At 47.2% G+C, this 23,751-nt stretch overlaps 1 protein-coding gene across 2 annotated transcripts in view; it reads left to right on the top strand.

Moving 5' to 3' along the window:
* CPPED1 (calcineurin like phosphoesterase domain containing 1) overlaps nt 1-7,215 on the top strand; it is a 98,571-nt gene extending 91,356 nt beyond the window's left edge. For both annotated transcript variants that reach the window (XM_045993522.1, XM_045993517.1), the window contains one exon: nt 4,983-7,215. In XM_045993522.1, the coding sequence (XP_045849478.1) occupies nt 4,983-5,212 (230 nt within the window). In that variant the 3' untranslated portion in view covers nt 5,213-7,215. The remainder of the gene's footprint in view (nt 1-4,982) is intronic.
* The last annotated feature ends 16,536 nt before the right edge of the window (nt 7,216-23,751 follow it).

The raw sequence follows: 23,751 nt of genomic DNA on the forward strand, positions 1-23,751 counted from the left end.
CCTTTATGCCCCCAGACGTAGCACACGTACATTTGACTCCTCGTCAAATGCAAACCATTCCATCACCACAAGGATCCCTCCTGCTGGCCGCCCCCCGACCCCCTCCACCACCGTGCCGGACTCCTAGCAGCCGCATCTAGAATTTTCTCATTTCAGGAATGCTACGTAAATTGAATCCTACAAGATAGAACCTTTGGGGTTTGGCTTTTTTGAATGGGTATCATTTCCTCGAAATCTCTTCCAGTTGTCTGCATCATCCGGTCGTCCCTTTATTGTTGCGTGGTCTTCCATGGTGTGGATAGACCACAGTGTCACTGTAGACCCCACTAAAGGACTTTACGTTGCCTCCAATTCCTGGCTGTTACTTCCACGTACAGATATTTGAACATAAGTTTTCATTTCTGTGGGATAAATGTCCAGGAGTTCTGTTCCCGGGTCATACGGTAAATGCAAGTTCAGTTTTCTGAGGAATTCCCACAGGCACTGCAGGAGCAATCCGGGTTCTTGTCCCCAGACCCAGCGTTTGGTGCCAGGAGCATTTTAAAATTTTGTGTTTCATTTTTTTGTTTGTTTGTTGTAGTCATTCTGATTCTTCCCCCACCCCCGCCCCCACCTCTTTGCTGATTGAAAGCTGCATATTCCATTTCAGTTCTTTTGGAAATTATCCATACATTTTTTAAATTTTAGAACAATTTCAAATCCACATAAAAATTACAAAGACAATACAGAGACTTCCCATATACGCTGCTCCTAGACTCCCCTGTTAATAGTATCTTACACCAGTATGGTACATTTGCTGCAAGTAATGAAGTGATATTGATACACTTTTATCAACAAAAGTGCATAATCTGGTTCCCTTGCCTCTTACCTAATGTCCTCTTTCTGCTCTGGGATCCCCTCTAGCATAGCACACCTGACTGAGGCATCCCACCTCCTTGGTCTCTGCACTATGAGTTTCTCAGAAATTTGGACTTGTGGATTCATTTTTTATACTTTGGGTTATAATTCAACACCAGTTTATTTTGGTGCTTCAGTTATTAAGGTTTGGCTGTGGGGAGATATTTCGGTTGATTCCTGTGTCCCTCTGACACACCCCAATCAGTGCAAGTGTTTGAGCACATCCTCCCTTTCTGGCCCATCAAGATGCTCCAGGCTCATCTTGTGTATTTCCTGCCCCAGCCCTACAGTCAGCCAGGTCTCCAAGGAGCTGTTTTTTGGAAAATGGTATTAGAAACCAAGATCTGGACGCTGGGGGTGCTCATGGCCTGCGTGTGCCCTTGCTTCTTAGTACTGACAGCAGACTGAGCAAGGATACAGGATTGCATAGTGACCTGTGTCTATACACATCTGTAAATGTTTCCCTGGGTCATTCTCTGTCTTTAACTTGGTATTAAGGTAAACATGAGTTCGTGCTGATATCTCCACCTCTGATCTCTACCACACAGGTTATTCTGGCCTCCTCCCATTCCCATTTTTTTGTTTCTTGGGGTTTTTTTTTTTTTTTTTTTTGCATTTTTTTTATTGAGCTATACCATAAAATTTGCACTTTTAAAGTATAAAATTCAGTTGTTTTATATACCCATTAGCAGCCACTCCTGCTTCCTTCCTAGCAAGCCACCCCTGTCCCCTACCTCCCTCAGCCCTGACAAGCAATAATCTTTCTGTCTCTGGACTTGCCTACTCTGGACAGTTCCTATAAATGGAATCCTACAGTGTGAGGCCCTTTGCATCTGACTTCTCTCACTGAGCGTGAGGTTTTCGAGGTCAGTCCACATTGGAGTGTGTTGTCAGTGCTCTTCAGTTCTTTTGACAACTGCATCAGCTTCCATCATAGGGATGTGCCCCATTTTTGTTCATTCATCAGTTCATACGGACATTTTAGGTTGTTTCTGCTCTTTTGGTTGCTATGAATAATGCTGTTGTGAACAGCAACACACAGGTTTGTATGTGGCTGTGTGTTTTCCTTCTCCTGAGTAGATGCCTAGTCGTGGAACTGCCGGATCACCAGTCACTGTAAGTTTAGCACTTTAAGGAAAACCAAAGTGTTTTCCAGAATGGCTGCCCCGTTTTACATTTCCACTAGCCTTCCACATGGGTTCTAAGTCTCCAAATCCCTGTGAATGTTTGTTATTTTCCATCTTTTTGATGATAACCATCTTAGTGGAGATGAAGTGAAATCTCATTATGGTTTTGATTTTCGTTGGACTGATGATTAGTGACATTGAACATTTTTTCATATTTTTCATATTCATCTCTTCATATTTTCTGGCTGTTTGACCTTTATCAGATAGATGATTTGCAGATATTCTCTCCCATTCTATGGGTTATCTTTTCGTATTGTTAATGGTGTTCTTTAATGCACAAAAGTTTAAAATTTTGATGAAGTACAGTTTGCCTCTTTTTAATTTGGTTGCTTGTGCCCAAACATTTTTAAGAAGCATGTTAATTATGCATTTTTTCTAGCAGAATATAGTTATTTTTATTATTTTCATCTCCCTTCCAAATGTGACAGTAGCTTTTATGTGATTTAATTATCCATTGAACTTCCCATCTTGACGTTCTTGAGCTCTAGTTTTACATTTAAAAAATAGAGATTTTCGAAGATAATCAGTAGTGGATTAAATTTACCAAAATATTTTTATCAGTGTTAGCACATCACTGTTTTTTAATAGTTCATCCTCTCCTTGCTGAAACGTATCTCGTAATCATTCTTTCAGCGAAGGTTTGGAAGTGGTAACCTCTTCGCCTTCATATGCCCCAGCATATATTTCTTTTGCCCTTTAATTTGAATGATGGTTTAGCTGGGTATAAAATTGGAGGTTCACAGTTGCTTGCCCTCAGCACTGGAAGGCATTACTCTTTCATTCTTTTATTGCTGGGGGGCCTGCTGTCTAATTGTCATTCCTTTATAGTATTTTTGCCGTATTTTTTAGGGTTTTTGTTGTTGTTATTGGATGCTCCACAATATCACCGTGATATATATATCAGTACAAATTGATTATTATCTATCCTACCTAGTACTTTGTATCTGAAGGCCTATATATTCCTTCGTTTTGGAGAATCCCCAGGAGTTGTCTTCAAGTTATTCCTACTATTATTTCCTCCTCTCTCCTGTTGCACCTCCTCTGAAGCATCCATTGATATGTCTTTATCCATTCTTTGGGTTCTTTGAACCACATGTTCTCATTGCTTGTGTCCGAGTCTTCGTGTTGTCTTTTGGTTGGTTCACTGCCTCCATTTTGTCTTTTAATTCACATTCCTCTCTGATTAGTGTCCAGTTGAGAATTTATCCCTTTTTTGAGAGTTGTCTTTGTGTTCCGTTTTAATGGCTGTCTTTAATGGCCACTGTTTCTCACCTTTCACTCCCAGTTATTCTCATTGAATTCATGCCTGTTTTGTTTCATAACATCTGGTTCTTTTTTTATAGATACAAGTCTTTTATTAAGGACTTCCTGATGCCCTAAACATAGTCATTTTAAATACTTTTCAGGCAGTTTTATATCATTCATTTCACCTGGAGTGAATTCATATTCCTGAGTGAGGAGTCTGTAGACTGTCTTAGTATGAGATTTCTTCACAAGGTGGTGGGATTATTTTATTATTATTATTATTTCAGATTCAGTTGAGTAAGAGCTGATTTCACTTTGGTTTTTCCTTCACTTTCTGTCTTGAATAGCTTCTCCTTGTCTAGTGGTTTGGGTCTCCTTCACCCCAACCCCTCCCTGGGGCCAGGTCTTAGAGTAGAGCTTGAGGTAAAACTGAGAAAATATGTCTCATTTCCTAGACTTGAGCCTGTGTCTGTCCTTCATTCCTAGACCCACAGATCGCTACCAGCCCTCACCCAGTGCTCTGCTGAAGACAGTTCCTGCCCGGTTCACGAAAACCAGTTACTAAATTTTAAGGAATGTTGTGAGCTCCTTGTGGAACAACCATAGTAAACATTAAATTCTACAAAATCACCATTAAATAAATTATATTAAAAAGCAACGGCAATAAATACTGAAAACTGATTATTTTCTAATTTTCTTGCTATGTGTTGCCATTACCCTGCTGGCTAGGCAGCCCGCAGCCTCTGTGTCTCTGTAACAGAAGCACTGTGGAACAGCATGCTACGAGCCATCCCCTCCCTCATCGGGGCAGTGACATCACATCAGCAGTTTAAAATGAGCCACCCTCAGAGGGCTAATCACGGGAGATTAGCAAACATTAAAATTGGTTCTCTTTTATTTTCTGGAGGACTTGTAAGAAACCCCTGCAGACCGTGGCCCTAGCCCCAGGCAGCAGGCGGCCACGGTTTCCTGCATCCCCTTTCCATAAACAGAGGTTCCAGTGCCTGCCTTCTTTCAAGCAGGGGCCGGCCTGTATTTCCTTCCGTCACAGAAACCGCTTGCAGCCTCTCTCACCCTCCAGGAGCCTCGCTCCCAGCAGCACCGTGACCCTGCTCATTACCCTGCCTTTCTGCCTTGTTTCTCGCCCATGGAGCTGTGGTTTTGATTCCAAGATGACTTCTGTCCTTTGGTTTTCTCGTGTCGATTTTAGCCACCACCGCTCTCGAGTGTGGAGTGGAGGAGTTACGTTAAGTGCAGAGCTTGCTGCGCTGTCTTGATGAGAGCTCCATGAACGTTCTTCTTTGTAGACGTTTAACTCCCGTCAGACGGCTGTTTACGCAGGCCTCAGAATGTTTCCTTCCACTTCCTGGGTCTCTCCCGAAGTCAGTCCCTTTATCTTCTCTCTCCTCGTTCCCTAGCCCTTCCTTGTACCACTTACGACCAATGTGTCAAGATGTTGTATCGATGAATTATCCCTGAGAGGATTCTGGACATCACATAGGGAGTCTCCTCGCTTATTATGCACTGAGTGATATTAATGCATTTGATTGCACAACATACCGCATTGGTCTCAGAAGGAAGGCCCTCGCGGAGCCCGCAAATTCCCGAAATGGAAATCCTTGGCCCCCTAATGTCTCCTTCCCTCCCCCGCAGGTGTCACAGCTGTGTTCTCAGGCCACTACCACCGGAATGCCGGAGGCACCTACCAGAACCTCGACATGGTGGTGTCGTCGGCCATCGGATGCCAGCTGGGCCAAGACACCCACGGGCTCCGAGTCGTGGTGGTCACTGCCAAGAAGATCATTCACCGATACTACAGTTTGGATGAGCTGAGTGAGAAGGGGATAGAAGCCGATCTCATGGGCTTGATGGAGGAGAAGTGACTGCCACCGACAGTCTGCTCACGGTTCACTTCCCCTGGTTTCTTACTTTGCCAGGAAGTGCGGCTGCCCACGGCCCCCTGTTGAAATGTAAAAGTATTCTAGGCAGATCTGTGTCCTTTTGCATTATTCAGAGAGCTGAGTCCTATCATCCTACCCTAAGTTATATTCAAAATAGAGCTGCCCTCCCTTTTAAAAAGAGGGGAGTGGGGGAAGCCTGAAAACAAAGGAATAAATGGTGTCAGAATCTCGCTGCCTCGGTGTTTGAGTCAATCCTCCTAATGATGTGTTTCTCAGCTCCGCTTGGGAAATTGATTGCTTCCCAGTTGCTACTGGGAAGTGTGGTAAAAGTCCACCTGTCGCCCTCCATCCCACCTTGATACCCAGGTGTGGTGTTTGATAATTCCATGAACAAACCGCGTCTGATTGTGTTAGTTTGTGTCCACGACTCCCAGAATGCCAGACAAAAACAAAGGTCATCGCCTTTCCTTCCTGATGAAACAGATCACTGTGTCCCATTAGCAGAGTCACGTGGGTTTCTTTGTACAAGGAACTGAGTAGACAACACTTGCTATTCAATTTTGACCCTCCTACTGTTGTCACGACGCCATCGATGCTAGTCCAAGTTGAATCTGCCTTCTGGGAGACAAGAAGAGCCTCCTTGGCCCACACATTGGTCGTCTCTAAAAGCCTCCTCCCAGAGACGAGAACTGAAGCCCCCCAAGAGCCACCTCTCAGTCCATTTTGAGTTTATTCACAGTCACGTCCAACAGCGCAGGAGGTCCACAGGTGGGTGTTCTTGTGCAGTGGGAATGGCCCTCCACTTACAAGCCTCTTCTCCATGTCCCCTTGGACAGAAAAGGGGGCATCGAGGCGGAGTTCTGAATAGAAACAGAGCAGAAACCCTGGCGGCGGCAGAAATGGTGCGTTCGGCCCCATGATCTAAATTAGCGCTGACTTTGGTGATATGAACGAGGGGGTACAGTGCCCCTTGACAAAGGAGCAGGGATGGTTTAAAATCAGCACCGTTGTTACTGGGGCTCCCTTGCCGCCGCTTCTCAGCACCTGCAGAGAGCCGTGTGAGCGCCCTTGTTACCCCACCCGGCGGGGACCCTCAAAGCACTCCCTCCTGCCGGGAACATCTCAGCACCAGGCCGTGCCAGCGCCGTCAGACCCAAACGACCAGCTACAAACGAACTTTCAAAGTCCATTAAATCAGAAGACTTCCTTGTTACAAAGTTTTAGTCACTGTAGCAAAACTGTGAGACATGAAATAGAAGGATAATTGGATATGTAAATTCATAAGGAACAAAAGACAGGAAGTTAATTATGCGACAGGTCAGTGATGCACCCGAGCTCGTTGTGTTTGGCACAGGAAAATTTTTTTAAAAATTTCAAAATTAGAACGCTCTGTTTTAATATTTTGCTGCAGTCTGGCTTCTCATTCATTTTTCTTGACAGCAGATGTGGATGGAAGAGGTCAGGAACAGGAGTTCAGTACAAGGTAATAAGCCACGCGGGGGCCTGGCTTGTGCTCTCAGAGTCAGACGCCAGAGTCGTCTGTGCAGGTGTGGGGCTGCCGGGGGCACAGGGAAGAAGAATCCCAAAGGACCGACGGGGCCCTCTGCGTTGAATGACGTGCCCAAGGGGCTCAGTAAACTGGGGCACTTAAGTTTCGGGGAGCGGAGTGGAGAGAATTCAGAGTAACGGAAGTGAAACTTCAAAGTCCCCTTCCCCACAAACCTGATATGTAAAAGAAGTGATTCAAAACACAGCAAAGATACGTGAACAACAGGGGACCATATGAAATTCTCACCATTTTTAAAGTAACCGGTATTTCCTGATGTCGATTGGTTCAGAAGGAAATGATTTTGGAGATGAGCATGTATTGTTCTGATAATAGCTATTTACCAAGGCATTCACTTATGATTGCTTTTTCTTTAAAAAAAAATTAAATAATAAGTGCCTTATGCTGTAGAAATCAATAAAATCCTCCATGATCCTAAGCACTGTGGTGTTGAATGTTTATTAGGAGCTAAGAAATACTTTCTTAAGTACTTTGGCTCAGAGAGGCGGGGCCGCTTGGCTGAGATCACAGAGCTCGTCAGTGGGGAAGCAAGGCAGTCCAGCCTCGAGGTGCCGGCAGTCCAGCCGTCCAGCCCATGCTCCTTAATACGATCGTCTCTTTCCTAGAAAACCTTTTTCATGGATGAGAGGTTTGGACCAGCTCAGCCTGTGGCAATATTACAGTATTCTGCACCGTTGACTGACCTGACTAGCCAGCAACCCGATGTGAGCTGGGAGCCCTGGGACTTGATCCCTGGGATTGCAAAGCCCAGATGCACCCAGTCCAGGGTGGCAAAGCCCGTCCAGATGGTTGGAGGCAGAAAATATTCCGTAGCAGAGACTGGAAGACTGAGGTGAACCGGTAACGGACCACAGGACCTGGCTCTGCCCACATCCATAAACACTTTGCCCCGTGATGCTCGCTCCTTGCTTACAGTTCCCATCCCCGGGAGTAGGACCCCCGCATCTCTCTGAAGGCAAGTAGTGCCACCCAACGCTCCCCTTCCAGTTCATTATTTTATTTTATTTTAAGATTTTATTTATTTATTTGACAGAGATCACAAGTAGGCAGAGAGACAGGTGGAGAGAGGGGGAAGCAGGCTCCCTGCTGAGCAGAGAGCCCGATGCGGGTTGCATCCCAGGACGCTGGGATCATGACCTGAGTCGAAGGCAGAGGCTTAACCCACTGAGCCACCCAGGTGCCCCTGTAGTTCATCATTTTAATTGGGGGTGGAAATAGGGGGCATGCTAAAAGGAAAAGTTTATTTAAGGAGACTTAAAATTGAGTTGTCAAGACTCAAGTAGGTTTTCGGACAGAGGTGGGGAGATTTCTAACCGCGTTCACCTCTAACAATAAGTAAGTTTATCTCTAGAATTCAGTCATGTTTCCCCTGAGGTTGGAGAATAGGGGTAGTAAACGTTATGGAACTGAGCAAACAATGTTTCATAATATCTTGTGGTTTCCAGCATTACAAGGTTATCAATCCCTGATAGAGACTTGCAAGGCAAACCCTAGTTTTAAGCTCAAATAATAACACTAGGACCATTTCCCTTACATGCTACAAAGGATACTGAGTTACATACAACTGTAGGACCTATATACACATAATACAGCTGAATATTGTAAGTCTGTATTCTCATTGAAATCTTTTGAGAAAAAGTACCAAAAACATCATTTGCATTTGCTTGAACTCTTAATACTTATTCCCCAAGTAGTGCCTAAAACACAGCTCTGTGCCGTCGTGAAATTAAGCAGCAGTACTGTATTGAGCTGGGGGAAAAGGAAGATTTAGGAATAAATTGTCAAGGCAAGTTCTATTAAAAGCTTTCTGTGAATACTGTTACGCTGAAAAAATAAATAAAATGGAAAAAAAAAAAAAGCTTTCTGTAACAGACACCAGGGATTTCTTGTTCACGTAACCTTACAGTTTTGGTTGCACATGCAAGAGATAGTACTTGACAGGTAATATTGATTCTTTTTTTATAACTTCATAAAATACTGTCATGTCAGAGAGTTCGTAGGGTTATATATATATATATATATATATATATATATATATATATGGAAGTCAGTATATATCAATTTAGTCAGTAAAATCTTTTCTAGAAAGATGTTAGAAGTCAGTATATATATATTCCAAGAATCCACATATATATATGGATTCTTGGAATATATATATACTGACTTCTAACATCTTTCTAGAAAAGATTTTACTGACTAAATTCTTTCCTTCGATGGGGTTTTTTTTTATTGCCGTTATTTCTTTACCATTAGACATTATACATATACAGATATATACAGATTGGATTTTTTTCTTTGGATAAAACGTTAAAGACCTATGTACATTAAAAAAAAATCTATGGAAATAAAGTTGAACAGGAATAATCACAAGTCACCTTTCATTATCTGTTCCGATACTTGTGTTTAAGAAGTCAGTTTCTTCACAAAAGAAGCTGACAGCTCTGTGGAATAAAGTTCGGACTCCTTCCTACGACTGCCCAGGGCCCCTTCCCTCTGCCCCAGACCTCCTCTCAGCTTTGTACGGCCTCCCCTTGTCGAACATCCCACACCCTTTGTACCGGGTGTTTCCTCTCCCGGGAACTGGCTCCCGTCACATTTTGATCTTAGCTCCACGATCACTCCCCACAGTGCTCTCTTCTCACCACCTTCTCTGTGGTTATCCCCTCATCCCTGGATGTGGCCCTGTTTGTACTCCTTGTAGCACACACGAAGAGATTTTCTGGCTTCAGGATCCTTGTGAGCATTTCCCTACTAGCATGCAAGCTCCAGAGCGCTGTGGGCCCGGTCCAACTCATTAGCCATTCTTCTCCCAATGCCTAAAGCCTTGCCTGGGGCGTGGGGTGGCTCAGTGAATACTTGGCAGTGAATGTGGAATGAATAAGGTGAGCAAGGATATACTGTAGTATCATCATCAATGCCAACACTGAACAGGGGCGGGAGGAGAGACAGGAGGCCACATTCCTAAGCCTGTGGCGGTTCTGTTGGGATTGTCCTCAAAGTCAGGTTTTGTCAACAAGGCCGCAAACAACTGGCAGCTTCACTGTCCTCTTTGGTTCCCCACTCCCAGTGAAGGAATTGGGGGTAATGATCAAGTGTCCTTGACTCAGTAATTCTAAGCCCAGCTCATTGAATGAATACTGTGCCAGTAACCAAAGCAAGTCAGCCCAGAGAAGGGTCTGGTTCTAGATGAAAGGTTACATGGGAAAATGTGAACGAGATGGCTGGACATACAAGTCTGGAACTCAGAAGAAGTGAAAAGTGCCTCTTGGGGGTGCTGCTGGAAGAGGTTATGTTCTATGAATGACATTCCTGACCAAATTTGGCAACCCTGGAGTAGACTTATTCCAGAAAAGTAGACTTTTAGAGAACATTTCGGTTTCAGCAAAAGAGGCAAGGATGGAAGCCAGCAAGGAGTGAAGGGGAGTCTTGCTGAACAGTTCAGACTGCTGCACACTGAACAAACAGGGAAAGGAATTGGCTTCAGTCGCAGTTTAGTGCTTTCAGCTCCCCACAGACCAGCGCTCTTGCACACAACTACAGTCTCTAAAAAAATCTACCTGGTGAGTTGGAGAGTGGAAAAAAACAGGGAACTCAAACCTTTCCCTCTTTCCTCTACCCCACACTTTTTGTCCTTTGTAGAGCAGCACATTATGGATGGATATCTTTGTTATTAAAACAAAACAAAACAAAACAAAACTCACCATCTGCCTACCAGAGAAACCAGGGAGAGAATCCTGTGTTGCTGGAGAGGGAGGAATTACAGAGGGGAAGACAGCTGATAAGGAATCCCCTAGTTCTGTGTGTGAACTTCATACATACCTCTGGCTTACCCCTAAGTGTGCATGAGCAGAACTAACAGGGCATCAAAAGCCCAAAGAATTGAGTGTGATTTAGACAGCTTCCCTCAGCAGGCAACAGAGAACTCAGCATGGAAGTCTAATCAGGTTAACTGCCTGCTGATGCGAAAATAAAACATCAACAATCTTCAGAGGAATATAACAGAATCCCAGTTCCCCGCAACAGAAGGTGCATAATGCTGAGAAAGCAATCCAAAATCACTTGTGGAAAATAAACAAATAAAAACAAACAAGAATATGTGAGTTACTCTCAAAGGAAAAGACAGAACTCCGAGATGCCCCAGATGCTGGAATTACCGCACTCGAACAGGAAGCAGCTATGATCATGCTCACTTGGCAGTGGAACGTATGCTTACATTTCCAAAGAAAATGGATTGAATGTCAAGGAAGTCTATCTCTTCTGAAAAATAGATGTATAAAAATAATCAAATAGAAATTTCAGAACTGAAAAAATACAGGATCTGAAACTTTAAAATTCCCTGGATAGGCTTAGTATCAGAATGGGGATGAGCGACCATGAAGACAGATGAATAGAAATTAACTAATGTAAAGGCAAAAAGAAATAGAGTTGGGGGGAAATAACCTCAGGGACCTGTGGGACAATGTCAGAAGGTCTAATGTACAGGTCATATGTGTCCCAGAGAGGTGAGAAATAATGGAGCAGGAAAATATTTGAAGAAATTAAAGCCAGCAACTTCCTTTACTTGGTAAAAGACAAAAAAGTCCACAAACACAGAAAACAGGAACCGTAAGACAAAATATCACCCAACTGGATTTTATAAAGACTCCACTCTTCAAAACACACCACTAAGAAAATGGAATGCAAGCCATGGGCTGAAAATTACATTTGCAACACATTTATCAAATAAAAGGCTTGTATCCAGAATGTGTAAAGCGTTCACAATTCAATTTAAAAAATAGTTAATTTTAAAAAGTGGGAAAAATACTTGAACAGCTACTTAACGAAAGAAAATATATGAATGGCCAATACGCACATGACGAATGCTCAGCCTCACAGCCTCTCCCACGTGGCTGTTTCTGAGTTATATCCTCTTCTAAGAAACTGGTAATCTAGTAAGTGAAATATTTCTCTGAGTTCTAGGAGCCACTTGAGCAAAATAACCAAACCCCACGAGCAGGTTGTGGGAACCTCTAGTTTGTGACCAGTCAGAAGCACGGGGGACAAGCTGGACTTGAAGCTGCCGTGGGAAAGGGGACAGTCTTGTGGGACTGAGAGCCCTAGGCTGTGGGATCTGACACCATCTCCAGGTAGAGAGTGTCAGAATTGAGGTGATTTGTAGAACACCCAGCTGGTGTTGCAGAATTGCTTGGTCATGGGGAGCGGGAGGGGGGTGCAGAGGAACGAGGTGGGGAACCCACACACTTTGTAACAGAAGCTTCAGGAGTGATGAGATCTGTGAGTGGTAAACCAAGGAAGAGCGTCTCCTGCACCTGTACTCAAATACATTCTTGTTGAAAATATTAAGGGGTCCAACCATGTTAGACCATAGTTTGGCAATTTCTTAAAAAAAAAAAATTCACTGGGGCGCCTGGGTGGCTCAGTGGATTAAAGCCTCTGCCTTCAGCTCAGATCACGATTCCAGCGTCCTGGGATCGAGCCCCGCATCAGGCTCCCTGCTCGGTGGGAAGCCTGCTTCTCCCCCTCCCACTCCCCCTGCTTGTGTTCCCTCTCTCCCAGTGTCACTCTCTGTCAAATAAATAAATAAAATCTTTAAAAAATAAAATTTCACTTCCACCTGTGATGCAGCCATTCTACCCCTGGAGATTTGCCCAAGAAAAATCTGAACATATTTCCATATAGAAACTTGAGCCTAACAGCTCACTCGTAATAATAACCCCAAACTAGAAACATCCCAAATGCCCATCAGGAACTGAATGAACAAGCCAAAGGTGGCACATTCATACGAAGGGATAGGACAGAGCACAAAAAGGAAGGAATTACTGATGCCACCGCGTGGGCGAAACTCCAAGTTACCACGCTGAGTAAAAGAAGTCGCACTGTCTCCATACATTTAAGTCCGTTCCACTGACATCAAGTCTAGAAAAGGCAGACTAACCTATGGTGACAGAAAGCAGGTCAGTGGTTGCTTGGCAACGGGGTGGAGGAAGGCACGGCCAGTAAAGGGGGCCAAAGGAACGTTTCAGGGGGATGGAAGTGTTGTGTGTCCTTTTGCGTAGTTGTTACACAGGTGGATAATCTGTCGAAACTCACTGAAGATTTTAAATGTGTACAGCTCAGTTTATTTTACATAAACTGTTTCTCCACAAAGTTGAGGCATTTTTGTCATGGGTGACGCTTGTCTCCAGAGCTCCTGTGCCTCTGAAGACAGACCCAGGTTCGAATCCAGGCTCTCAGGTTTTACTGTGGACATGGGTTCTCTCGCAAGACTCGCTAACCTCCCGATACCTCAGTTTCCTCACGTGTAAAAGCACACATTCAATCGGTCGGAACACTTCTAGCCAATGGTAACACTATCAGATCAGAAGGGGCTTGATAACTAAGGGGGTTATTTTCCTCACACAACATTGGTCCTGAGTCCTGACTTTGGTGGTTCTGGGATGTTCAAGAAGCTCAGTGGGTCAGCTCTGTGTCGACAGCTCCGTGATACCTACCTCCTGACAAGACGGCAGCCCAGCCCAAGCATCATGTCTACATGGAAGTGTGTTCCAAGATGGGAAGAAAAGGCCGGTGGACTGGGTCTCTACCTCCAGAGTCACATATTTCTATCAAGAGGAAATTATCTCCCAGAGGCCCCCAACAGACTGTCCCATCATAAGTCCCATAATGTCGAACCAGAAATACCAACATTACAAACCCACACCCACTGCAGTCACCAAAAAAGACCCTAGGATGAGGGTTCAGGCCCGCCGGTAGTTGTAAAGAGCATCTCGCTGGTACACGAGAGCCACTTTACAAGCTGCTAAATGAGTAGTGAGAAAGGAACACAAATCAGCAGAGACTCCTCTTTCCAGAGAACTCAGAGGGCGAGTAGGCTGAGAGCAAGCGGAGAAAGATGTGTGGGTCAAACAAACTCGAGCGAGAACAGGGCGGAACGTGGACATGGAAAAGGACTTTGGAAGGGGAAAGAAACGGGTTTGGGAGCACAGCCTTGGCCATGAGAGAAGAATGGAGAGTACCGGACGGGTGATAAGGCTGAGAGCGTGGTTGGGGCCACGGGACGACCCGCCAGCAGGCATGTCCCGCTTCCCGCTGATGCACGTCTCAGGGGGGCTCCCTGTGTGCCTCACTGAGAAGTGGGGGAGACTCTCTGGACTGATGCACCGTTCACCTTCGTCTTGTCAGGCGAGACCCACCCTCTCAGGAGGACCAGTCACCATCCGGCCTCCAGCTGGGCCATATGGGGTGGGTTTTAGACATCGAAGGAGAGCATGGGCAGGGTGTGGCTTACGACCGTGCTGTAGACACATCTCTCCTTGGGTTTTGAAACTCTTCTTTCCAGCTTTCCCGAAGAAATTAGATGATTTCATCTCGTGTACCATCTTTGAAGGACTCTGGATTTGCGTTTTTTTAAAACAACCAAACTGGAACGCCGTGTCCCTTAAGCAACCATTTTAGCTGTCACGGATTTTGAAAATCCATTTAAATGAAATTGTTCTCTACTTACCATGTAGTCCTGTACTTTCCTGATCTCCAGTGTTTGTCAGACAAGATCACACGCTCCTGAGGACAGGAACAGTGGCCAGCGAGACACTGTGTTCTTGCCACCCGGCCCAGGACCCGGTACCTCTTGTACGCATGTGTTTACATACTCCACTCAGCAGCCCTCCGAACCACGAACCTTCCCTCCAACTATTCGTGCCTCCCAAAGACGTTTGCTAAGTAGGGACCATGCCCTGTGCCAAGCACCCACAAACAGAAAGCAGCCTTCAACGTGAGTGAGACAGTTTAAACATTGATGTTCCTTGCATCCCGGACAGCCTCGTCTGTCCTTGGGAAGCATCAGGACCAACAGCCCAGCTCCATTATCCCTTTTTGTGATGACCATCCCTACACCCACCATTTGTAAGATGAGAGGAACGCCTGAGCCTCCAAACTGTATACCAACTGGACAGCGAAACAGTGTCCCCAAGGCAACTCAGAGCCATTTCCAAAATCAAATTCATCTTCCTTCAGCAAACACTTTCTCTTCTATTATTCCTTGGTCTTGGCAAGTAGCAACATTCCCCAGCCATTGGCTTTGAGTCAGAAAGCAAGCCTTGACCTCTCCCTCTGCCCCAGGCCCCACGTCCAGTCTCTCACAACTGCTGGTACCTCCGTGCCCCCGGGTCCTTGGCACGGTGGGTGATAGCAGGGGCTCCTCAGGCAGACTCCGGACCCAGATCCCATCCGGGCCTCCGGTGGTGGGCTGACTTCAGCGTTTTTAACCTCCGCAACCTCACCCCCACTCTTATCTGTAAAAGGAGGACAACCGCCGTACCTGGGTGAGGACTAAGTGAAACCGTGTGTGTGGCGCTATGAGCCAAAGGCCAGGTGCGCCATCCACAAATGTCATCCGTACTCCCGCAGCTGCCACTCCGATCCCCGAGTCATCGTCATGGCCTCCCGCCCCTCTCCCCGCTTCTAAAATGTCCTGCCCCTTCCAGGCCAGGGAGGAAAAGTTGTCCAATAACCCTGAGGCCTTGGGCAAGTCATGTCCTCTTTGGGGGACTCAGTTTCTTGATCTATAAAATGGGTACAATACAGTACCTTCGCCATACGATTTAAAGGAGCTTAGTCCTTACTGCATTGGCATACTGTATGTGGGGGCAGAATCTGTATACAGTAGGTGATGACAACATGCTGATCGTCGTCAAACACCACGTGTTTGATTTCCCTCCGCCACCCCCACCCAGGTCCTGGCAGCGCATCACAAGGGGCCCACCGTCCCCGACCCCTCATGTGTTTTGCCTCCCAGATAGGCTCCTTAAAAATAGATTTATAGGGGCGCCTGGGTGGCTCGGCGCCCCTCATCGGTGAAGCGTCTGCCTTTGGCTCAGGTCACGGTCCCAGGGTCCCAGGGTCGGACTCCCTGCGCAGTGGGAAGCCTGCTTCTCCCTCCCCGTGCTTGTGCTCTCTCTCTCTCAAATAAGATAAATGAAATCTTCAGAAAAATAGATTTATATTCCCGAATTTCTGGGATAACCGGGTTGCCGATCACTACAACAGGTGGTGAGAATGGGTCTGGCAGCAGGAGCAGGGGAAGAGGAAGGCAGGTGTGATGGGGAGCGGAGCAGCAGAAGGTGCTTTTAGGGTTCATCCTCAAACGAAACAAGAAACTGCCCTCTGGTCAGCTGTGCGGGCGGGGGCAGGAAGCTGAGGCACGGAGGTTGGGTGGGGGGGACATCAGCTCCACGGCCGGCCACTCCTCGTGCATGAACTCACTGAATGCTGCCGACACGCGCCCCCCCCACCCCCGCCCACGGTAAGTACTTTCATTATCCTCGTTTTACGAAGGAGACCGAAGCGCAGGGACATTAAGGAGCTGGCCCAGGATCACACAGCTGGAGAGTGGCAGAGCTGAGTCAAACCCCAGCCCTGCGATTGGAGCCCGGGACCCGTACTCTGTACCAGCCTCCAAGGGGCCTGCCGGGTTCTGGCACGGGGCAGGCCCCAGCCCCTTGGCTGGAAAATGTGGAAGCAACAGAGGAGCCCCCACATCAGCACAGGGCTGAGCATGTTACCAACCGGGACCCTGGCTTGTCCTCCATCCAACGTGGAGCCCCCCACTTTGTTCCTCTCAGAGTCACAGACTAGAAGGCAAATTCCTTCCATCCCAAAACTACATCTCCTCCGACAAACAGAATGCAGTTTATCTATTTAATTATTCGATCCCGGTTTTCTGTCTCCAAGGAATTTCGGCAATCAAGTCCCTCCCTATGAGATTTCCTGCAGAGGGCTTTCCGGGCCGGCCTCACCTACAGAGTCTCTGGCTTCTGGCACAGACGAAAAGAAAGTTTCATTAGCTTTATTTACTTCTCCTGACCTAATTGGCCAGCTGAGTATGGACGCTGATGTCACGTCTAATTAGCGGCGGCCTCTGCCCTCCTGGTCGCGGTACCCCGTCTGGCTTGTTTGTGTGGATGGAGCGGTTTCACAGGGAGCATCTTTACGAACTAGCCCTCCCATGGAGATGTTCTAATTAGCGTTCAAGGAAACAAGCTTTCTGATGTTGTGCCGACAGTTCAGCAACATCTTCCCAACAGGGCTGGTAATTGTAACACCGTTTTGGTGCAAGATGGGCGTTTCTGCATCCTAGGGAACTAGAAATTGGGAACGCGGCTCTGCTGCCCTCTGTCCTGGACCCCTCGCCGTTCTTGGCCACCGTTGGGTTCTTCACGGGCCCTAAGGCTGTTTGTTTGCGTTGGGATGAGTTTTGCCAAGCAGCAGAAATTCTGATTGAACTGCTGGTGCCGTCATCATGCCCCCGAGCACCACTTATTGTCAGGAAATCAAACCCAGCAGAAGGCGAATCGGTTCTGTACCGAAAGGATTAGAGCAGATACAAATAATAATGGATTCTGATAAATTTCACGATGTGCTTTTGTTTCAAAAGGAGAAAGAGTAGGGGAATAATTCGATCTCCCCAGTGGCAGGATTCCACTGAGCGTCGGAGAAGTAAAGATTTTTAACAAAATTAATTACAGTCTGAAAACGTCTGTCTGGCAACAAAGCATGTTATCCAGCCCCAGGAGATCTGCAAGAGAGAAGCCACGCACCGTCAGAGGACCAAAAGGCACATTCCAAGTTTTCTTAATTGCTGTAATGTCGTTGCTATTTCGACTTTCGTCTTTGCCCCCTGCCCCTCTCTAGCCCATCCCTGCCGTCATTTTCTGTACCTCCTCTCCCTCTCCCTGTCCAAATTTTTCGTCGAAGCCCCTGGTGCTCCTGTTTCTCTTAAATAAATCTGCCTACATTTTCAACCACTTTTGGGGGCTCAGACCCCCCCCAACCCCCTCGGCCACAGCTGACCAAGCAGGACCTGACTTTGCCTGCAGCTCCCTTTTAGCCAACGCTGTCCCCCCCCCTCTGGTTCCAGTGGCTCCAATTCCCGTAGCTGAGACTGATGTGCCCCCAGTTACCCGCTTTGTATTCCAGCCCCCCTGCTCCTACATGGCCTTTCCCGCATTCATTGCACGAATTCTTGGCCGCACGCTCTGTTCCAGATACCTGCCTCATGGTTCATTGTCATTGAAATCATCTACCAATCTTCTGGTGACCCGTCGTCCCTTTTTTTTTTTTTTTTTTAAAGATTTTATTTATTTATTTGACACAGAGAGAGAGATCACAAGTAGGCAGAGAGGTAGGCAGAGAGGCAGGCAGAGAGAGAGGAGGAAGCAGGCTCCCTGCGGAGCAGAGAGCCCGATGCGGGGCTCGATCCCAGGACCCCGAGACCACGACCCGAGCCGAAGGCAGCGGCCCAATCCACCGAGCCACCCAGGCGCCCCCCGTCGTCCCTTTTTTATGGAAAACTCTGGGACCTTATTAATAGGCCTTCCTGTCCACCCCAAGTGTGACCTTCATCCAGGGTGACTTGGTGGCCCAGTGAACCACCCACCTGCCACTAGCACCTGTCACTTACCCTGTACAGCAGCCACTGCCCCTTCTGGTTTTACTTGGTGGGGTCTCCTCTCCCCTACTTTAGATTATGTTGTTCAGGTGGGATTAGCCCCAGTCCTGAGCTTTGCCCATGGTGGAAGCAGGAGCACCACGGTTCTGGTGCCAGGGCTCTAGACAACGCCACATGACCCAGATCAGATCATGGAGATATAATCCCAGGACTCCCGCTGGAATTACTGGGAGGAGAGGCTCTTTCTGCTGGAGGCTTCCCCTGTAACAGAACCTACCAGCAATGAAACATCATAAAGGAGCCCAGAGCAGAGAAACACAGGGACGGGTAGAGAGAACAAGAAAGAAGACCGAAGAAACCAAAAATGAGCTCCTGGGTCCAGCCATGCCTGAAGCCAACTGATGCCTGGGGCCAGTCAGTGCCTGGTTGCTCAGTTAAATGAGCCAGCAGCTCCCTTCTTTGCTTCAGTCTGTTTCCTCTCGTTTACAAACCAAAAGAGACCTGATAGAGATAGCATCCCACATACAGACCTCAACTCCCTTTGCCTTCTGCATTCTAACTCTGCAGTTTATTCCCACAAACCAGAGCTGGAGGCTGAAGGCTGAGATTATAAGCATTGCAAGGGATTAACGCATCCTGACCGGTCAGAAGGCAGCACAGACTCATAGGAGAGTTACCAGGACGGCAGGATAAACCTGTCTGGGAGGATGAGCCAGCGGTTCCCGGATCCACATTGGCGATGCTCAATTAATTCTGCGAATATTTACTGATGGCCCACTACTCTCCCAGACCCACGTCCAGGTCCAGGCTACACCAGAGGAAAAGTAAGATGGAATCCCGGCCCTGAATGTCTGTTACATCAAGTGCACTGGCTTGTATCTAACCAAAACCCTCATGTCATGCGACAGTTGCTGAAGAGCCTTCCCGTCCTGCTCAAGCATTAAAAAAAGATCAAAGTCCGCAGGTCCTTTAATTACGCCACAAGGTTGCCGGTCGGGTGGCCTTTGCCCTGCCAAATACAATAGGCACTCTTATAGTTCTCAAAATCTACGCCATCTACAGCTTTGAACCGTTGCCCTGGTTCATAATAAGCTATTTGATAGCACAATAATATTCCTCATCTGGGGAGAGCTGGATGGATTAGGAGGGCAGTTGAGCTTCAAGAGATGTCTAGGTACGAAAAGGAAAACCTCAGCATCGTGCTATGAACTGAATGCCTGTATCTCCCCCAAATTCACATGTTGGGAGCTCCAACATGCAAGGTGGTGGCATGGGGAGGTGGGGCCTTTGGTAGGTGATCAAGTCATCTGTGAACCAGTAAGAGAGCGCCCTCACCAGGAGACCAACCATGCTGGCATCCTGATCTCGGACTTCCAACATCCAGAACATGGACAGAACTCAGGTTGGACAACCTGAATTTGTTGTCTGAGTCATTGACTCCACGGTATTCTCTATGGCAGCCCAAGCTGACTGGTATATGCTGTGATTTTAAAAAAAATTATCGGGGCGCCTGGGTGGCTCCGTGGGTTGGAGCCTCTGCCTTCAGCTCAGGTCATGATCTCAGGGTCCTGGGATGGAGTCCCACATCGGGCTCTCTGCTCCGCAGGGAGCCTGCTTCCTCCTCTCTCTCTGCCTGCCTCTCTGCCTGGTTGTGGTTTCTCTCTGTCAAATAAATAAAAAAAAAATTACTGATTTGAATCCCAAAAACGTTATATCAAGAGAATAAGCCTTGCACAAAGGAGTATGTGTTGTGCGTACACTTTATTATTCCATGGGTATGGAATTGGCGAACAGGCAAAAACGAATCTAGAAGGCAGAATAATATTGCAACAATAGCTGCCTCTGGGTTGGGGCAGGAGAGAATTTTCTGTGGGTCATGATGTTCCCTGTCTTGATGGGGCTTTAGATCACACAGATGTGTGCGTCTGTCAGAGCCCAGGGAACGTACAGTCAAGATCTGTGCACTCCCCTGTGTGTCGATCGTACACCCGAAGAGCTAAAGACTGCACGCAGACACTGGACTCGGGTTAATGGTAGGCACATGCCGAAGTATTTAGGGGTCAGTACATGAAGTGGGTGACGCCCGAAATTCACTTTGAAATACAACAAAAATAAGATGTGTCAGTGGACGGGTAAAGGAATGGATGGATGGGCAGCGGGGTGATAAGAAAGAGCAGAACGTTAGTGGTAGAATCGAGGTGGTGGGTATGTTTCCAACCTTCCATTACATTTGAAATTTGTCATTTAAAAATATTACGAAGGGGTGCGTGGGTGGCGCAGTCGGTTAAGCATCTGCCTTCGGCTCACGTCATGATCCCGGGGTCCCCTGCTCAGTGGAGAGACTGTTTCTCCCTCTCCCTCTGCCCCTCGCTCTCCCTCGTGCCCTCTCTTTCTGTCTCTCAAATAAATAAATTTTTAAAAATAAAAATATTAGGAAAAGGATAACAGAATTCAACAACCACTTTTACCCTAATTAAGAAACTTACAGCCGTCGGTAGACACGTGTGGAACGGCAGGCTCTGTCCTCTGAACTTGACATTCAGACCTTCCTTCATTTTCCCTAGAGTGCCATGCAGTCATTGTCTTGTACTCTGAGTACAGGCGCAGAAACAGGCTTTAGATGGAAACGGGTCCAGAGTCTACAGAAGGCATATGTCAGAGCAAGTATCGAAACCCCAAAGTCCAGTGTTCTCCTCACTGCTCTCCCGCCGTGGACAGCGCTGGGAACGGGCTGCACTGAAATTGTACAAGCTGGCTCGCTGTCTTAGCTTGAGCTGCTGGAACCGTAGGCTAGGGGACTTAAGCAACGATTTATTTCTGACGTTTCCGGAGGTCGGGAAGTCCATGGTTGAGGGGCTGTCAGATCTGGTTCCAGTGAGGGTCCCCCTCCTGGTTGGCAGTCAGCCACCTGCTGGTGTCTCTCATGGCGGAGAACGGAGAGAGGAAGCAAGCTTTCTCCTGTCTCTTTATAAGGGCACTAGTCCCGTTCACGAGGGCCGCACCCTCGTGACCTCCTCACCTCCTAGTTTGCACGTGGAGAAGATCACTCTGGCTCAGGTTGGAGAACGTTTTGGAGGGGAGCCCAAATGCCTGTGGGGCTGCCCCTCTGGTGTGTTGGGACCACGGTCCCAACTTTGGCAGAGGATGAGGGCTTGGACCGAGGCAGTGCCAGCAGCAGGTGACAGAAACGTGGCGGGCCAGGTCGAGCGTTGCATGTCACCAGTTCTTAGCACGCCATCAAAATATTTTATTTTGCAAACAGGAAACAGCTCAGGAGGTGATGGGCCTTGTTCGAGGTGATTCAATCCTGGGAAAAAGCAGAAGGCAGGAGAACTGAGTTGTGGTCTGAATGATAAAGGAGACCAGAGAGGGGGCACCTGGTTGGCTCAGTTGGTTAAGCATCCGACTCTTGGTATCGGCGCAGGTCATGATCTCGGGGTCGTAAGATCGAGCCCCCCATTAGGCTCCACCTGAGAATCTGCTTGAGGTTCTCTCCCTCTCCCCCGCCCCTCATTCATGCACTCTCTCTCCACCACCTTCTAAAATAAATAAGTGTCACGGCCCGCGTGACAAATGGAACAGGAACGCAAGGGTAAGAGGCTGGTGAAAAGAAATCAAAGAGACAAAGAGATGGGGGCAGGAGGAGCACCGGGGATGATTTCCACCAAATGCCGCTTTATCAGTAAAAACGAGAGCGTATATAGAAGTCTTACAGAGAAAGGGAGCCTTATCTAAGTGTTGCTGCAGGATGAAAGGTTCACACACCAGCTTCATAATATTTTTCACGACAGACATACCAGCGCCAGGTGGTGGATGGTAAACATCATCCACTAGAAACACACTTGAAAGATTATCTCCTAGCTTCTAACAGGACAGCGAGAACCACGAGAAGATTAGCGAGTGCATCTGGGTTGTTTTGAAGGTCAAATATCTAGAGGGCATGTGAGAAGTCACGTAGGCGAGCAAGCAGCGCACGGCACAGGCGCTTTCTCAAATGCAACTCAACTCCGTTATCCGCTGCCTTGAATCAGGCAGGGAGACGTTGGAGGAGGCACAAGTCCGAGCCTGGTTTGGCTCTCGTCTCAAGCCTTACCGCGGCTTCCCACAAATAAGTAAAACCTTTAAAAAAAAAAAGAAGAAGAAGCCAGGGGCTCCTGCGTTGGGCTCTGTGCTCAGCAGGGAGCCTGCTTCCTCCTCTCTCTCTGCCTGCCTCTCTGCCTACTTGTGATCTCTGTCTGTCAAATAAATAAATAAAATAAAAATCTAAAAAAAAAAAAAAAAAAAAAGCCAGAGAGGAAAGGGAAAGAAAATGATGATTAGAATATCAGGCTAAGATAAAAGTCACATCAAAAACACGCAAGTGCTCAAACAAGATCAAAAGGTCACTGGTAAATTGAAGAATAGATAGTGTAATTATAAAGCTGTCTGAAATGCCAGCCAGGGTCAGCCCCGTGACACATCCCTCCAGGTCTGCCGGGGATGCAGGGGAGGGCTCTAGGAAAGCTGCTGGTCTTGCTGACCCTCGGCTTCTACTCCACACCCCTTCCCCCTTCCCTGGCAGCAGAACCTGTGGATTCCTGTCCAAGACAACCACAGGCCTGTTGACAGCGTGTCCTACCTCTGCGGTCACATGGTGGAAGGTTATTTCCAGCATCCTACTCTTAGCCGCACATTAAGCCGAAGGGGTCCTTCCCTTTTCCGTCGCTAATGACCCCTTGCCTCTGAAGAGGTGGCTTTTCGATGTTTTTCTTGAGACAAAGAGAAGGTGACTCACATCTCAGAAGCCTGAAATCATTAATTTCAGGGCATGCAGATATGGGTAAGTGCTTTCAAGTTAATCCCTCGAATCAATAGTCTCTGCATTTATCGGGAAAGGGGCAGGTGGTAGGAGGTTTTAGAAGGAACACAGAGACCGGAGAGAAATATTTCCATTACATCCTGGGTTAGGCAGATCATTTAGTGGGTACTAAATTCTACTGAAGGTTTAGGGAAGAATATGTAGTTCTGGAATGTTAAAGCTAGAAAGACCCTCCAGGAAAATCAAGCGTACCCATGACCCACCATCACCGTCCTATCACGCCCTCACACCAGACATCAGTAATCCATCATACCACTACTGCCCTCTGAACTGCCCCCGGAGACATGCCGCAGGCCCTCCCTGTCCGTCTCGGTTGTCACCCTAGGTCTGTATTGTCATATGCAGTAAAATTTAAAATTAAATTAAAATGCAGTTCTCAGTCACACTAGCCACATGTCAGGCACTCAGTAGCGACACGTGGCCAGTGGCTACCCTGTTGGACGGCACAGAATACAACATTTCTTTTTTTTTTAAAGAGTTTATTTATTTATTTGACAGACAGAGATCACAAGCAGGCAGAGAGGCAGGCAGAGAGAGAGGAAGGGAAGCAGGCTCCCCGCCGAGCAGAGAGCCCGATGTGGGGCTGGATCCCCGGACCCTGAGATCATGACCTGAGCCAAAGGCAGAGGCTGTAACCCACTGAGCCACCG

Source organism: Meles meles, chromosome 21 (assembly GCF_922984935.1).
Source record: "Meles meles chromosome 21, mMelMel3.1 paternal haplotype, whole genome shotgun sequence".
NCBI classification, from domain to species: Eukaryota; Metazoa; Chordata; class Mammalia; order Carnivora; family Mustelidae; genus Meles; species Meles meles.